This window comes from Coregonus clupeaformis, chromosome 24 (assembly GCF_020615455.1).
Source record: "Coregonus clupeaformis isolate EN_2021a chromosome 24, ASM2061545v1, whole genome shotgun sequence".
NCBI classification, from domain to species: Eukaryota; Metazoa; Chordata; class Actinopteri; order Salmoniformes; family Salmonidae; genus Coregonus; species Coregonus clupeaformis.
In genome coordinates, this window is record NC_059215.1 from 49,912,404 (window position 1) to 49,926,443 (window position 14,040).

General features: G+C 43.6%; 1 protein-coding gene across 3 annotated transcripts in view; it reads right to left on the reverse strand.

Annotated features, from left to right (window-relative positions):
• The window catches only part of LOC121537701 (SRSF protein kinase 1), a 32,523-nt gene extending 25,001 nt beyond the window's left edge, over positions 1–7,522 (reverse strand). For all 3 annotated transcript variants that reach the window (XM_041845304.2, XM_041845303.2, XM_041845305.2), the window contains exons 1-3: positions 7,461–7,522; positions 6,581–6,635; positions 1,628–1,746 (exon numbers count right to left, since the gene is read on the reverse strand). In XM_041845304.2, the coding sequence (XP_041701238.2) occupies positions 1,628–1,746; positions 6,581–6,635; positions 7,461–7,473 (187 nt within the window). In that variant the 5' untranslated portion in view covers positions 7,474–7,522. The remainder of the gene's footprint in view (positions 1–1,627; positions 1,747–6,580; positions 6,636–7,460) is intronic.
• Positions 7,523–14,040: the final 6,518 nt, after the last annotated feature.

Consider the following 14,040-nt stretch of genomic DNA (forward strand, 5'->3'; position numbering starts at 1 on the left):
TGGGATCTTTTATTTCAGCTCATGAAACATGAAACCAACACTTTACATGTTGCGTTTATATTTTTGTTCAGTATAATAACATCCTGTGTGGGTTTACTTAAGTCTGAAATTGACTGAAATTGCCATTGATCAAAGTGAGGAGACTCTTCTACAGCTGTGTTTATTTTGTGAACTTTGAACAAAAGTGGCAAGTGTGTACATTGTAGAGGTCTTCTCAGATGCCGAAATTGAGATCCGATTTTTTTTCTTCAAAATTTACATTTTAGTCATTTAGCAGACGCTCTTATCCAGAGCGACTTACAGGAGCAATTAGGGTTAAGTGCCTTGCTTAAGGGCACATCGACAGATTTTTCACCTAGTCGGCTCGGGGATTAGAACCAGCGACCTTTCGGTTACTGGCACAACGCTCTTACCCACTAAGCTACCTGCCGCCCCCGAACAGAATTTATGCTGACAAATATCACACTGACTCGAGTCACTCAACATTAGAAAACTTAGAAAATAGCCCAAATACAATAGCAAAGTAGCCCATAGGACTATTAAATAGGCTAAGCCTAAATTAATAAATTAAGATATTTAAACCAATAAATTGAATAAATTAAACAAATGCATTAAATAACTCAGGTCTTGAAAATATGGGCCAAGAGCCTCCTCCGTATCCACAACGTGCATGAGACCATACAGACGTTGGTTTTCCCTCCCTGTAGCCTCTCCCATTGCCTGTAGCCTCTCCCATTCCCCTGTAGCCTCTACCATTCCCCTGTAGCCTCTCCCATTCCCTGTAGCCTCTCTCATTCCCTGTAGCCTCTCTCATTCCCTGTAGCCTCTCTCATTCCCTGTAGCCTCTCTCATTCCCTGTAGCCTCTCCCATTCCCTGTAGCCTCTCCCATTCCCTGTAGCCTCTCCCATTCCCTGTAGCCTCTCCCATTCCCTGTAGCCTCTCCCATTCCCTGTAGCCTCTCCCATTCCCTGTAGCCTCTCCCATTCCCTGTAGCCTCTCCCATTCCCTGTAGCCTCTCCCATTCCCTGTAGCCTCTCCCATTCCCTGTAGCCTCTCCCATTCCCTGTAGCCTCTCCCATTCCCTGTAGCCTCTCCCATTCCCTGTAGCCTCTCCCATTCCCTGTAGCCTCTCCCATTCCCTGTAGCCTCTCCCATTCCCTGTAGCCTCTCCCATTCCCTGTAGCCTCTCCCATTCCCTGTAGCCTCTCCCATTCCCTGTACTCCCTTTCATTCAGTTTTTTCACATTAGCAAATAACGACTCAGTGTTTCAGAAACTCACTTTCTTATAGCCTAGGCTATCATTCTCCCCCCCGGAGTCTTCCTCCTCTCTCACAACAAGTAGGCTCCAATATCCCACGTCAATGGCGAGTTTTCATAAAGAGAACATGCAGTTGTCACAAAATGATATTTTGACACATTCGGTTTGATGAAAGGGGACCGACCCCCTGACAATAACTTAAGAGAATAAAATGTAAATGAGTGAAATTTGCATTTGTTGTTTAGGAACTAAACTCTTCAAAATATACATTTTGGATACTGTCGGTATTTCACATATTTTCCACGTCGGATCTCGGGTAGTTCCGTGAAGACGTCCAGTACATTGTGAGTATACGAGGACCACTCACCTTTGCAGTAGTCATTGGGGTCCTCCTGCTCCTCGTCATCAGAGCCTAGGATCTCCTCCGGCTCCTCTGGCTCCTGGGGAGAGGCCTCTGCTTGGGACTGCTGCTGAGCAGCTGGGTGCCTGGAAGACACATGAATGTTCTGGAAGTATAACAACGATAACAGAACATACAGTGCCTTCAGAAAGTATTCATACACCTTGACTTATTCCACATTTTGTTGTGTTACAGCCTGAATTCAAAATTGATTAAATATAATTTTTTTCACCCACCTACACACAATAGTCCATAATGACAAATTGAAAACATGTTTAGTCATTTTTGCAAAACGTATTGAAAATGAAATACAGAAATCGAATTTACATAAGTATTCACACCTCTTTGCTACGACACTCCAAATTGAGCTCCGGTGCATCCAATTTCCTTTGATCATTCTTGAGATGTCACTACTACTTGATTGGAGTCCACCTGTGGCCAATTCAAATTGTTTGGACGTGATTTAGAAAGAAAACACACCTCTCAGAGATCTCAGAGATATAAAATTGTGATGAGGCATATATCTGGGAAATGGTAGAAAACTATTTCTGTAGTGCTGAAAGTTCCCAAGAGCACAGTGGTCTCCATCATTGGGAAATATAAAACATATGGAACGACCCAGACTCTGCCTAGAGCTGGCCGTCCGACCAACACTGAGCAACCGGGCAAGAAGGACCTTGGTCAGGGAGGTAACCAAGAACCCAATGACCACGCTGACAGAACTACAGAGTTCCTTGGCTGAGATGGGAGAACCTGCCAGAAGGACAACAGTCTCTACAGCACTTCACCAATCTGGGCTTTATGGGAGAGTGACCTGACAGAAGCCACTCCTGAGGAAAAAGGCACATGACAGCACGCCTGGAGTTTGCAAAAAGGCATGTGAAAGACTTCGAGCATATGGCAAAAGATTCTGTGGTCTAATGAGAAATAAATGGAACTCTTTGACCTGAATGCAAAGCGCTATGTCTGCAGAAAAGCAGGCACAGCTCATCACCCATCGAACACCATCCCTACTGTGAAGCATGGTGGTGGCAGCATCATGCTATGGGGATGCTTTCCAGCAGCAGGGACTGGGAGACTGGTAAGGAGAGGGAACAATGAATGGAGCCAAATCCTTGAGAACCTGCTTCAGAGTGCAAACGACCTTAGACTGGGGGCGAAGATTTACGTTCCTACAGGACGACTCAAAGCATACAGCCAATGCAACGCTGGAATGGCTTCAGAACAAGAATGTGAAAGTCCTTGAGTGGCCCAGCCAAAGCCCAGACTTGAATGCCATTGAACATTTGTGGAAAGACTTGAAGATTGCTGTTCACCGCTGCTTCCCATCTAACTTAACAGAGCTTGAGAAAATCTTCATGGAAGAATGGCAAAAAAAATCCCCAAATCCAGATGTGCAAAGCTGATACAGACATACACAAGACCACTCAAAGCTGTAATTACCACCAAATGTGCTTCTACAAAGTATTGACTCAGGGGTGGGAATACTTGTGCAAATGTGATATTTCTGTATTTAAATTGAATACATTAGCTACAATTTCTAAAAACATGCTTTCACTTTGTCATTATGGGGTATTGTGTGTGTAGATGGGTGAGAAAAAAAATCAATTTAATCCATTCTGAATTCAGGCTGTAACAACAAAACGTGGAATAAGTCCAAGGGGTATGAGTACTCTCTGAAGGCACTGTATTTAGAACAGAGGCCTCTGGCTGGGGCTGCTGCTGAGACGCTGTCGGCTGGCTGCCTGGAGGTCATACTAGACTGAGTAATGCACCAACTACAGTATGACAACAATAACAAAATATCACAGACTATCGCCTTCAATTTTAACATGTCTCGCACGCTAAATGCAGTATTACATTCTACCACCTCTTTCATAAAAATAGACGTTTTCCCAAGGATGACGTAAACTTTTTTCCAGAGATGAGTGACTTGCATGGCATTTACACTGACATTTGATACAGGACTGTTGCCCTTTTCCATTCAAGACGTCTCAAATCAGTGTAACAGCCAGCTAACTGGCTTACTGCTCTAGAAATAAACGCAAGTTATTCACATACACAGGATGGCCGCAGTGTGGAAATCCATTGTTCGAAAAATACAAAAACGTTTTGCCTATCTAGGCTAATGTGAAGTCTCGTGATAACGTTTGGTTTTGGGTGCTGAGACTAGGCTGTGTTCTTTAGCAGAAACTGCCATAATCTATAATAATACCTTGATGGACATGGCATTTCCACCGTCCATAATGTCATACTTCAGTTAACTTCACCGCTCTCCTGCTGTTTTAAATATAGCTAGCAGCACAGCAGATAGGCATTACATAACATAATAATATAATAATATGCCATTTAGCAGACGCTTTTATCCAAAGCGACTTACAGTCATGCGTGCATACATTTTTTTTGTGTATGGGTGGTCCCGGGGATCGAACCCACTACCTTGGCGTTACAAGCGCCGTGCTCTACCAGCTGAGCTACATAGGGCCTACAGAAGGATGTCTGCCATGTGTGATGGCATAGTGCGGGTTGGCTTGGCTGTTGGGTAAACCACAACAATCTCAATCCTTCCTATAAACAGGATTTACTAAAATACTGTACATCATTCATAACATAACATTCTAAGATATTCAAAATGGGTGTTATAGGATTCTTTGAGGTACATTGTCGTTCTGGGCAGGCCCAAGAGGCACTGACATTTGTACTAAACTGTGTGCCTGCCGTGCCGGGGCAACTCAAATCTGACCCAGTTACACTTCTGCCGGCTTTATATCTTGCGATATATAATTAGGGACTGATTTACTGTAGACCTGGGACACCAATTAGCTAATTAACTGAGTACAAGTAACTGTCAGAGGGGAAACAAAAGCCAGAAGTGCTTTGGCGCTCCAGGAGTAGCCCTGCTGTCTGCATTCAGACATCCATATCTGTCCAGGTCACAAACACTATGTAAATATTGATGTTAGCAGCTCAAGACATTTCCAGATATGCTGCATTCCTTCTGACTACAAAGAATAGATAAACCAGAGGCAGTTATAGTCAAGACACTCAAAGCCTATAATGAATCACCACACAAAGTCTTTCTAGAAACTTCACACAAAGCATGCATTGCATTTTCTAGAACATATCGCAAACATTAAGAACACTGTCCTAATATTGAGTTGCACCCTCCCCCCTTTGCCCTCAGAACAGCCTCAATTTGTCAGGGCATAAACTCTACAAGGTGTCGAAAGGGTTCCACAGGGCTGCTGGCCCATGTTGACTCCAATGCTTGCCACAGTTATGTCAAGTTGGCTGGATGTCCTTTGGGTGGTGGACCATTCTTGATACACACGGGAAACTGTTGAGCGTGAAAACCCCAGCAGCGTTGCAGTTCTTGACACAAACTGGTGCGCCTGGCACACATACACAATTCAACTCGAGGCTTAAAAACCCTTATTTAACCTGTTGTCTCCTCCCCTTCATCTACACTGATTGAAGTGGACTTAACAAGTGACATCAATAAGGGATCATAGCTTTCACCTGGTCAGTCTGTCATGAAAACAGGAACCCTCAACACCTCATGGAAAGAGGAGAGGTGTAGGCTGTGTCTTTGGCATGTAATAGAGAGAAATAGTAATGGCGTCTTTTTGTAGGCACTAACTCCGCCATGGTTCATTGGCCAAAGCCTATGGGGAAATGAATGCTATTCTTGGGGGGATAAACGCTGAAAATAAGGTCTGTGGTAAACACAGGCATAGGAGATCTTATACATTACTTAAATACAGAGGGTTTCACTCGGTTTTGTGTTGCATTGGATTTGACCCAAAGCTGTAGTTTTTAATTTAGGCCAAAAATTGAATTTCTTTGCCATGTTGTCTTGCAGTATTACTTAACAGCCTTGTTGCAAACAGAATGAATGATTTGGAGTGGATTTTATAACACACACTTCCTTCTTTTCACTTTGTCATACAGGCCAGTCATGTAGAGTGAATGCAATGTTGATCCCTTTGTATTTTCAAGTGTTGTGGTGGCAGCATCATGTTATGGGTATGCTTGCCACCGGCAGGGACTGGGGAGTTGGTTCCAATCAAAATAAATATGAAAGGAGCAAAGCCCAGGTAACACGCATACCATAACATGACACCTCAGTCTTCTGAAAACGTTTATTTTACTGTGCCAAAGACAAACCAGAATGGCTTTCCAAGAGGTGTTGTGTTCCTGAATGGCCCAGACTCCTTCCTGATTTAAATCTGCTTAAAAAATAAAAATAAATCAGAGACAAGGTTTGAAAATTGCTGTCCATCAATGATTCCCAACCAGATTGACTGAGCTTGATGAATTTTGACAAAACAATGGATATACAGTATTTTGCCCTAAGAGTTGTGCAAGGTCAGTAGAATACTATTCAAAACGATTCGCAGCTGTAATAGCTGCCAAAGGTGCTTCACCATGTATTAACTATGGGCTGTGAAGACAATCAATACATCCTCATTTTTGTATTTCTAAGTGGAATAGGTTGTGTAGATAGATAGGGGAACCAAATGGAACGTAATCCCTTTTTATTTTAAGGCAGCAAAATGTGAATACTGTGCAAGGGGTGTGTAGAGTTTCACTAGCAACTGTACTATGATCCTAAATAAATCATTAACTAGGTGATATGGTGTGTGGTAAAAAAAAAACAGATGTGCTGATTGACAAGGGAAGTGACTTCATCATGGATATTGCTGAATCAGAACGTCTGCTGTACAGTCTGGAGTGGACACAGACCACAACGCCCAGTCAATCAATGCTTTTTAGGACACCACGGAAACTGGATGTATGCTCTCGGCCTCCAGCTGATTCAATGCTTTGGGTCAAACCAAATGCCTGTGTCATTAGATGTAGCCAAGTGTTGTGCGGCAAGACATGTTTGTTAACCAGTATGTATGCAGAATGACTCACTTCTTGCTGGACTTCTTCGCTTTCGCCCTCTTCTTCCTCGCTTGAAGAGCTAGAACTAATGCAATGAAAGACATTTATTCAATATCTAGCTAGCTATCACATTACTGGTTCAGCAGTATTTTAGCTAGCTATCACATTACTGGTTAAGCAGTATTTTAGCTAGCTATCACATTACTGGTTAAGCAGTATTTTAGCTAGCTATCACATTACTGGTTAAGCAGTATTTTAGCTAGCTATGTTTCCATGTAGTGACTCGCTGAACGGAACGTTATGCGCTAGCTAGCTATCCAACGACAGTTGAAAGGTGGCTGAGGTAGCTAGGTTGATGAATTATTAGCCAGCTAACATTAGCCACAGTTGTTTCCTGCGACAATAGTTAGCTAACATTGTTAGACAAATCAAATTGTTGGCAGCATTAGCTACATACGTGAGTTACTGGTTGAAGATAATCAATAACGTCCTCCTTTAAAAAGGAAGCGACAACTGCGATGTTTGGCCAGCTAGCTAGCTTTCGTGCAACCACCACTCACTGAAGATCTGCTAATGCCAATCGCACAAATAATGCACGATTCCCTCCACGTTTACTCAATTACTTTGTCATAGTTAACAATGATATGAATCAATGGATTGTAGTTAGATAGGGGTCAGGTTGATGCCTGTCCTATCTTAGTTAGCATTAGCTAGCTGCGCCAGTGCGTGCCTGGCGTTCAGTTTAGCAGGAGACATGCAATTCCACAAAACATTTCGTACATAAGAGTACGTCGATAACATGAACAGTAACTTTAAATACGACATCAAAATCACGTTTGTTCATATATTATATTAACACAAAACTGCTTACTGATTAATTGTTTGTCTTTTATGCCTTTATAACAATTACCTTTTCTCTCCATGTTGGCCGGGTAGTTCACAGATCTTCCTTATGCCAACAGCACAAACGATGACGTCACTTGAATATGATAACGAGAAACCTTCAAATTAAAAGCCAGCGTTTCGACACTGCAACAAAACCGACGCGTGCGCAACTATGTGGCAAACAGACGTGGTTGGTTTGGATTGTTGACAACATGTAAACTATATTTCGTCTCCAATGTTTATTGAAAACATGAATACATTTGTACAATGAGGACTTGTTGAAATCAAAACAAGACATGGTATCAATATGATGAAACCAGTCACTTATGATTCCCCACATGGCAGTTTCTTGTCATTGTTGGTAGCTACACTACATGGCCAACAGTAGGTGGACACCCCTTCAAATGAGTGGATTGAGGTATTTCAGCCACACCTGTTGCTGACAGGTCTATAAAATCGAGCGAGCACACAGCCATGCAATCTCCATAGACAAACATTGTCCGTAGAATGGCCCGTACTGAAGAGCTCAGTGACTTTCAACATGGCACCGTCATAGGATGCCATATTTCCAACAAGTCAGTTCGTCATATTTCTGCACTTCTAGAGCTGCCTGGTCAACTGTAAGTGCTGTTATTGTGAAGTAGAAACATATATGAGCAACAACGGCTCAGCCACGAAGTGGTAGGCCACACAAGCTCACAGAACGGGACCGCCGAGTGCTGAAGCGCATAGTGCATGAAAATCATCTGTCCTCGGTTGCAACACTCACTACAGAGTTCCAAACTGCCTCTGGAAGCAACTTCAGCACACAAGAACTGTTCGTCGGGAGCTTCATGAAATTGGTTTCCATGGCCGAGCAGCCGCACACAAACCTAAGATCACCATGCGCAATACCAAGTGTCGGCTGGAGTTGGACTGCTCCTACTGGGGGACTGCTCCTACTGGGGGGTCCGACCGGGGGCTTCAAAGCCTCTCATTGGCCAATACATAGAATCAGTAATCCGGGGTTTATATATACACTGAATAAAAATATAAACGCAGCATGCAACAATTTCAAAGATTTTACTGAGCTACAGTTCATAGAAGGAACTCAGTCAATAGAAATAAGGCCCTAATCTATGGATTTCACATGACTGGGAATACAGACATGCATCTGATGGTCACAGATACCTTTAAAAAAAAAGTAGGGGCGTGGATCAGAAAACCAGCCAGTATCTGGTGTGACCACCATTTGCCTCATGCAGAGCGACATCTCCTTCGCATAGTGTTGATCAGGCTGTTGATTGTGGCCTGTGGAATGTTGTCCCACTCCACTTCAATGGCTGTGCGAAGTTGCTGGATATTGGTGGAAATTGGAACACGCTGTCGTTCACGTCGATCCAGAGCATCCCAAACATTCTCAGTGGGTGACATGTCTGGTGAGTATGCAGGCCATAGGAGAACTGGGACATTTTCAGCTTCCAGGAATTGTGTACAGATCCTTGCAACATGGGGCTGTGCATTATCATGCTGAAACATGAGGTGATAGCAGTGGATGAATGGCACGACAATGGGCCTCAGGATCTCGTCACGGTATGTGCATTCAAATTTACATCGATAAAATGCAATTGTGTTCGCTGTCCATAGCTTATGCCTGTCCATACCATAACCCCACCGCCACCATGGGGCACTTTCTTCACAATGTTGACATTAGCAAACCGCTCGCTCACATGACGCCATACACATGATCTGCGGTTGTGAGGCCGGTTGGACGTACTGCCAAATTCTCCAAAACAACATTGGAGGCGGCTTATGGTAGAGAAATGAACATTTAATTATCTGGCAACAGCTCTGGTGGACATTCCTGCAATCAGCATGCCAATTGTGTGACAAAACTGCACATTTTAGAGCAGCCTTGTATTGTCCCCAGCACAATGTGCACCTGTGTAATGATCATGCTGTTTAATCAGCTTCTTGATATGCCACACCTGTCAGGTGGATGGAGTATCTTGGCAAAGGAGAAATGCTCACTAACAGGGATGTAAACAAATTTGTGCACAACATTTGAGAGAAATAAGCTTTTTGTGCATATGGAACATTTCTGGGATCTTTTATTTTAGCTCATGAAACATGGGACCAACACTTTACATGTTGCTTTTATATTTTTGTTCAGTATACATCATTGGTTTGAATATACCAGTATTTGTGTAAACTATCAAAATAAATCCTGGTATATGTATTTTCCTAGGTGGTTGCATTGCTGTGCAAAATGTTTTACTGCACTAGAGTGCTTCAAAAATCGATATTCCCAAAGCTTAGTTTATCTTTGCAGGGGGAACTCTTATTTTGAAAAATAAATCCACGTTTGTGCTGCCAGCATAATTTCCTGCTGCTAGCAGAATCTCTATCGCACTCCACACTGCCCTTTCCCACCTGGACAAGAGGAACACCTACGTGAGAATGCTATTCATTGACTACAGCTCAGCATTCAACACCATAGTGCCCTCTAAGCTCATCACTAAGCTAAGGATCCTGGGACTAAACACCTCCCTCTGCAACTGGATCCTGGACTTCCTGACGGGCCGCCCCCAGGTGGTAAGGGTAGGTAACAACACATCTGCCACACTGATCCTCAACACGGGGGCCCCTCAGGGGTGCGTGCTCAGTCCCCTCCTGTACTCTCTGTTCACCCATGACTGCATGGCCAGGCACGACTCCAACACCATCATTAAGTTTGCCGACGACACAACAGTGATAGGCCTGATCACCGACAACGATGAGACAGCCTATAGGGAGGAGGTCAGAGATCTGGCCGTGTGGTGCCAGGACAACAACCTCTCCCTCAACGTGACCAAGACAAAGGAGATGATTGTGGACTACAGGAAAAAAAAGAGGACTGAGCACGCCCCCATTCTCATCGACGGGGCTGTAGTGGAACAGGTTGAGAGCTTCAAGTTCCTTGGTGTCCACATCACCAACGAACTATCATGGTCCAAACACACCAAGACAGTCGTGAAGAGGGCACGACAAAGCCTATTCCCCCTCAGGAGACTAAAAAGATTTGGCATGGGTCCTCAGATCCTCAAAAATTCTACAGCTGCACCATCGAGAGCATCCTGACTGGTTGCATCACCGCCTGGTATGGCAACTGCTTGGCCTCTGACCGCAAGGCACTACAGAGGGTAGTGCGTACGGCCCAGTACATCACTGGGGCAAAGCTCCCTGCCATCCAGGACCTCTATACCAGGCGGTGTCAGAGGAAGGCCCTCAAAATTGTCAAAGACTCCAGCCACCCTAGTCATAGACTGTTCTCTCTGCTACCGCACGGCAAGCGGTACCGGAGTGCCAAGTCTAGGTCCAAAAGACTTCTCAACAGCTTCTACCCCCAAGCCATAAGACTCCTGAACAGCTAATCATGGCTACCCGGACTATTTGCACTGCCCCCCCACCCCATCCTTTTTACGCTGCTGCTACTCTGTTAAGTATTTATGCATAGTCACTTTAACTCTACCCACATGTACATATTACCTCAACTACCTCAACTAGCCGGTGCCCCCGCACATTGACTCTGCAACGGTACCCCCCTGTATATATAGCCTCCCTACTGTCACTTTATTTTACTGTATATATAGCCTCCCTACTGTCACTTTATTTTACTTCTGCTCTTTTTTTCTCAACACTTTTTTTGTTGTTGTTTTATTCTTACTTTTTTTGTTTAAAATAAATGCACTGTTGGTTAAGGGCTGTAAGTAAGCATTTCACTGTAATGTCTGCACCTGTTGTATTCGGCGCATGTGACCAATAAAATTTGATTTGATTTGATTTGAAAACCTATTCAACTGGCAAACCCACTGACTGGGCAAGCCAATCAAAATCCAGTTTCCGAATCCTCACCTTTCTTCATAAAATAAGATAAGGAATCACATCAAATGTAGCCTATTGCAAAGAAAAGCTATATTCATTTGATTGCTACTTTTTTCTGGATTGAAGGAACTGACTGTCAAATTAGTTTATATTGTATTTTTGATTTAGTTTATAATCCTAACCGGCAGATAGTGAGACCGTCAATGGACAGATAAACAGCGACCACTAGCGGCTGTTCAGGCTAGCTAAAGCACTGTATAATGCCTCTAAATAAATATTAGCAGTACCACTACATAGCACGTACAACACACAGTACAAGAAAATACATCTGGATTTTGTATTTAGTTAATTAAAATTAAGATCACATATCATTCAAAAATGTGCTTCACAATCAGAATTTCCTCAGCTTATTATTGCCTGTTTCAACATCTCAAAAATAATGTTCAATATGTCAGCAGTGTAGACGTCAATCTGTCGGCAGCGTGGCGATCTGGATATACTGTACAGTCTGAGGTGTTTCTTGAGTGATATTAGTGTGGTAATTTATTCACAACAATATTTACATCCCAAAAATCATCTCATGAAAATTAGTATTTGTATTTGAAAGCCAAGTTAACAAACAGATCACCGACCATTTCGAATTCCACCGTACCTTCTCCGCTATGCAATCCGGTTTCCGAGCTGGTCATGGGTGCACTTCAGCCACGCTCAAGGTCCTAAACGATATTATAACCGCGATCGATAATAGACAGTACTCTGCAGCCGTCTTCATCGACCTGGCCAAGGCTTTCGACTCTGTCAACCACCGCATTCTTATTGGCAGACTAAATAGCCTTAGTTTCTCAAATGACTGCCTCGCCTGGTTCACCAACTACTTCTCAGATAGAGTTCAATGTGTGAAATCGGAGGGCCTGTTGTCTGGACCTATGGCAGTCTCTATGGGGGTGCCACAGGGTTCAATTCTTGGGCCGACTCTTTTCTCCGTGTATATCAATGATGTCGCTCTTGCTGCTGGTGACTCTCAGATCCACCTCTACGCAGACGACACCATTTTGTATACATCTGGCCCTTCATTGGACACTGTGTTAACAAACCTCCAAACGAGCTTCACTGCCATACAGCACTCCTTCAGTAGCCTCCAACTGCTCTTAAACACTAGTAAAACTAAATGCATGCTCTTCAATCGAACGCTGCTGGCACCCGCCCACCCGACTAGAATCACTACTCTCGACGGGTCTGACCTAGAGTATGTGGACAACTACAAATACCTAGGTGTCTGGTTAGACTGTAAACTCTCCTTCCAGACTCACATTAAGAATCTCCAATCCAAAGTTAAATCTAGAATCGGCTTCCTATTTCGCAACAAAGCCTCCTTCACTCATGCTGCCAAACATGACCCTCGTAAAACTGACTATCCTACCGATCCTTGACTTCGGCGATGTCATTTACAAAATAGCCTCCAACACTCTACTCAGCAAATTGGATGTAGTCTATCACAGTGCCATCCGTTTTGTCTCCAAAACCCCATACACTACCCACCACTGTGACCTGTACGCTCTCGTTGGCTAGCCCTCACTACATATTCGTCGCCAAACCCACTGACTCCAGGCCATCTATAAATCACTGCTAGGCAAATCCCCGCCTTATCTTAGCTCATTGGTCACCATAGCAGCACCCACCCGTAGTCTGCGCTCCAGCAGGTATATCTCACTGGTCATCCCCAAAGCCAACACCTCCTTTGGCCGCCATTCCTTCCAGTTCTCTGCTGCCAATGACTGGAACAAATTGCAAAAATCTCTGAAGCTGGAGACTCTTATCTCCCTCAATAACTTTAAGCATCAGTTGTCAGAGCACCTTACCGATCACTGCACCTGTACACAGCCCATCTGAAATTAGCCCGCCCAACTACCTCATCCCTATATTGTTATTTATTTTGCTCATTTGCACCCCAGTATCTCTATTTGCACATAATCTCTTGCACATCTAGCATTCCAGTGTTTATACTAATTGTAATTATTTTGCACTATAGCCTATTTATTGCCTTACCTCCATAACTTACTACATTTGCACACACTGTATATATATTTTCTGTTGTATTTTTTGACTTTATGTTTTTTTACCCCATATGTAACTGTGTTGTTGTTTTTATCGCACTGCTTTGCTTTATCTTGGCCAGGTCGCAGTTGTAAATGAGAACTTGTTCTCAACTGGCTTACCTGGTTAAATAAAGGTGAAAAAAAAAAGATTTCAATATTTTTTTTACTCCCGTTTTCTGGTATCCTCTGAGACTATATGGAATAGAAAATTATCCACCATAGCCCATGGCCAACCCTAATCACAGCACATCAAGAATATAGTCCTTCTAACATAAAAAAAAAAGGCTATTTTTAAAAGCTTATCTGGGCTCAACAGTCACAGAATAGTTCCCCATCGAGGACCACTTTGGAAACAGGTGTTTTAATTCATACTTTAAGTGCTATCCTCTGGGAATACATCGTACATATAGTTGTACAGCAGAGGGTGCACCCCCCTATCCACATCGACGGGACCGCAGTGGAGAAGGTGGAAAGCGTCAAGTTCCTTGGCGTACACATCACCGACAAACTGAAATGGTCCAACCACGCAGACAGTGTGGTGAAGAAGGCGAAACAGAGCCTCTTCAACCTCAGGAGGCTGAAGAAATCCGTCTTGGCACCTAAAACCCTCACAAACTTTTACAGATGCACAATTGAGAGCATCCTGTCGGGTTGTATCACTGCCTG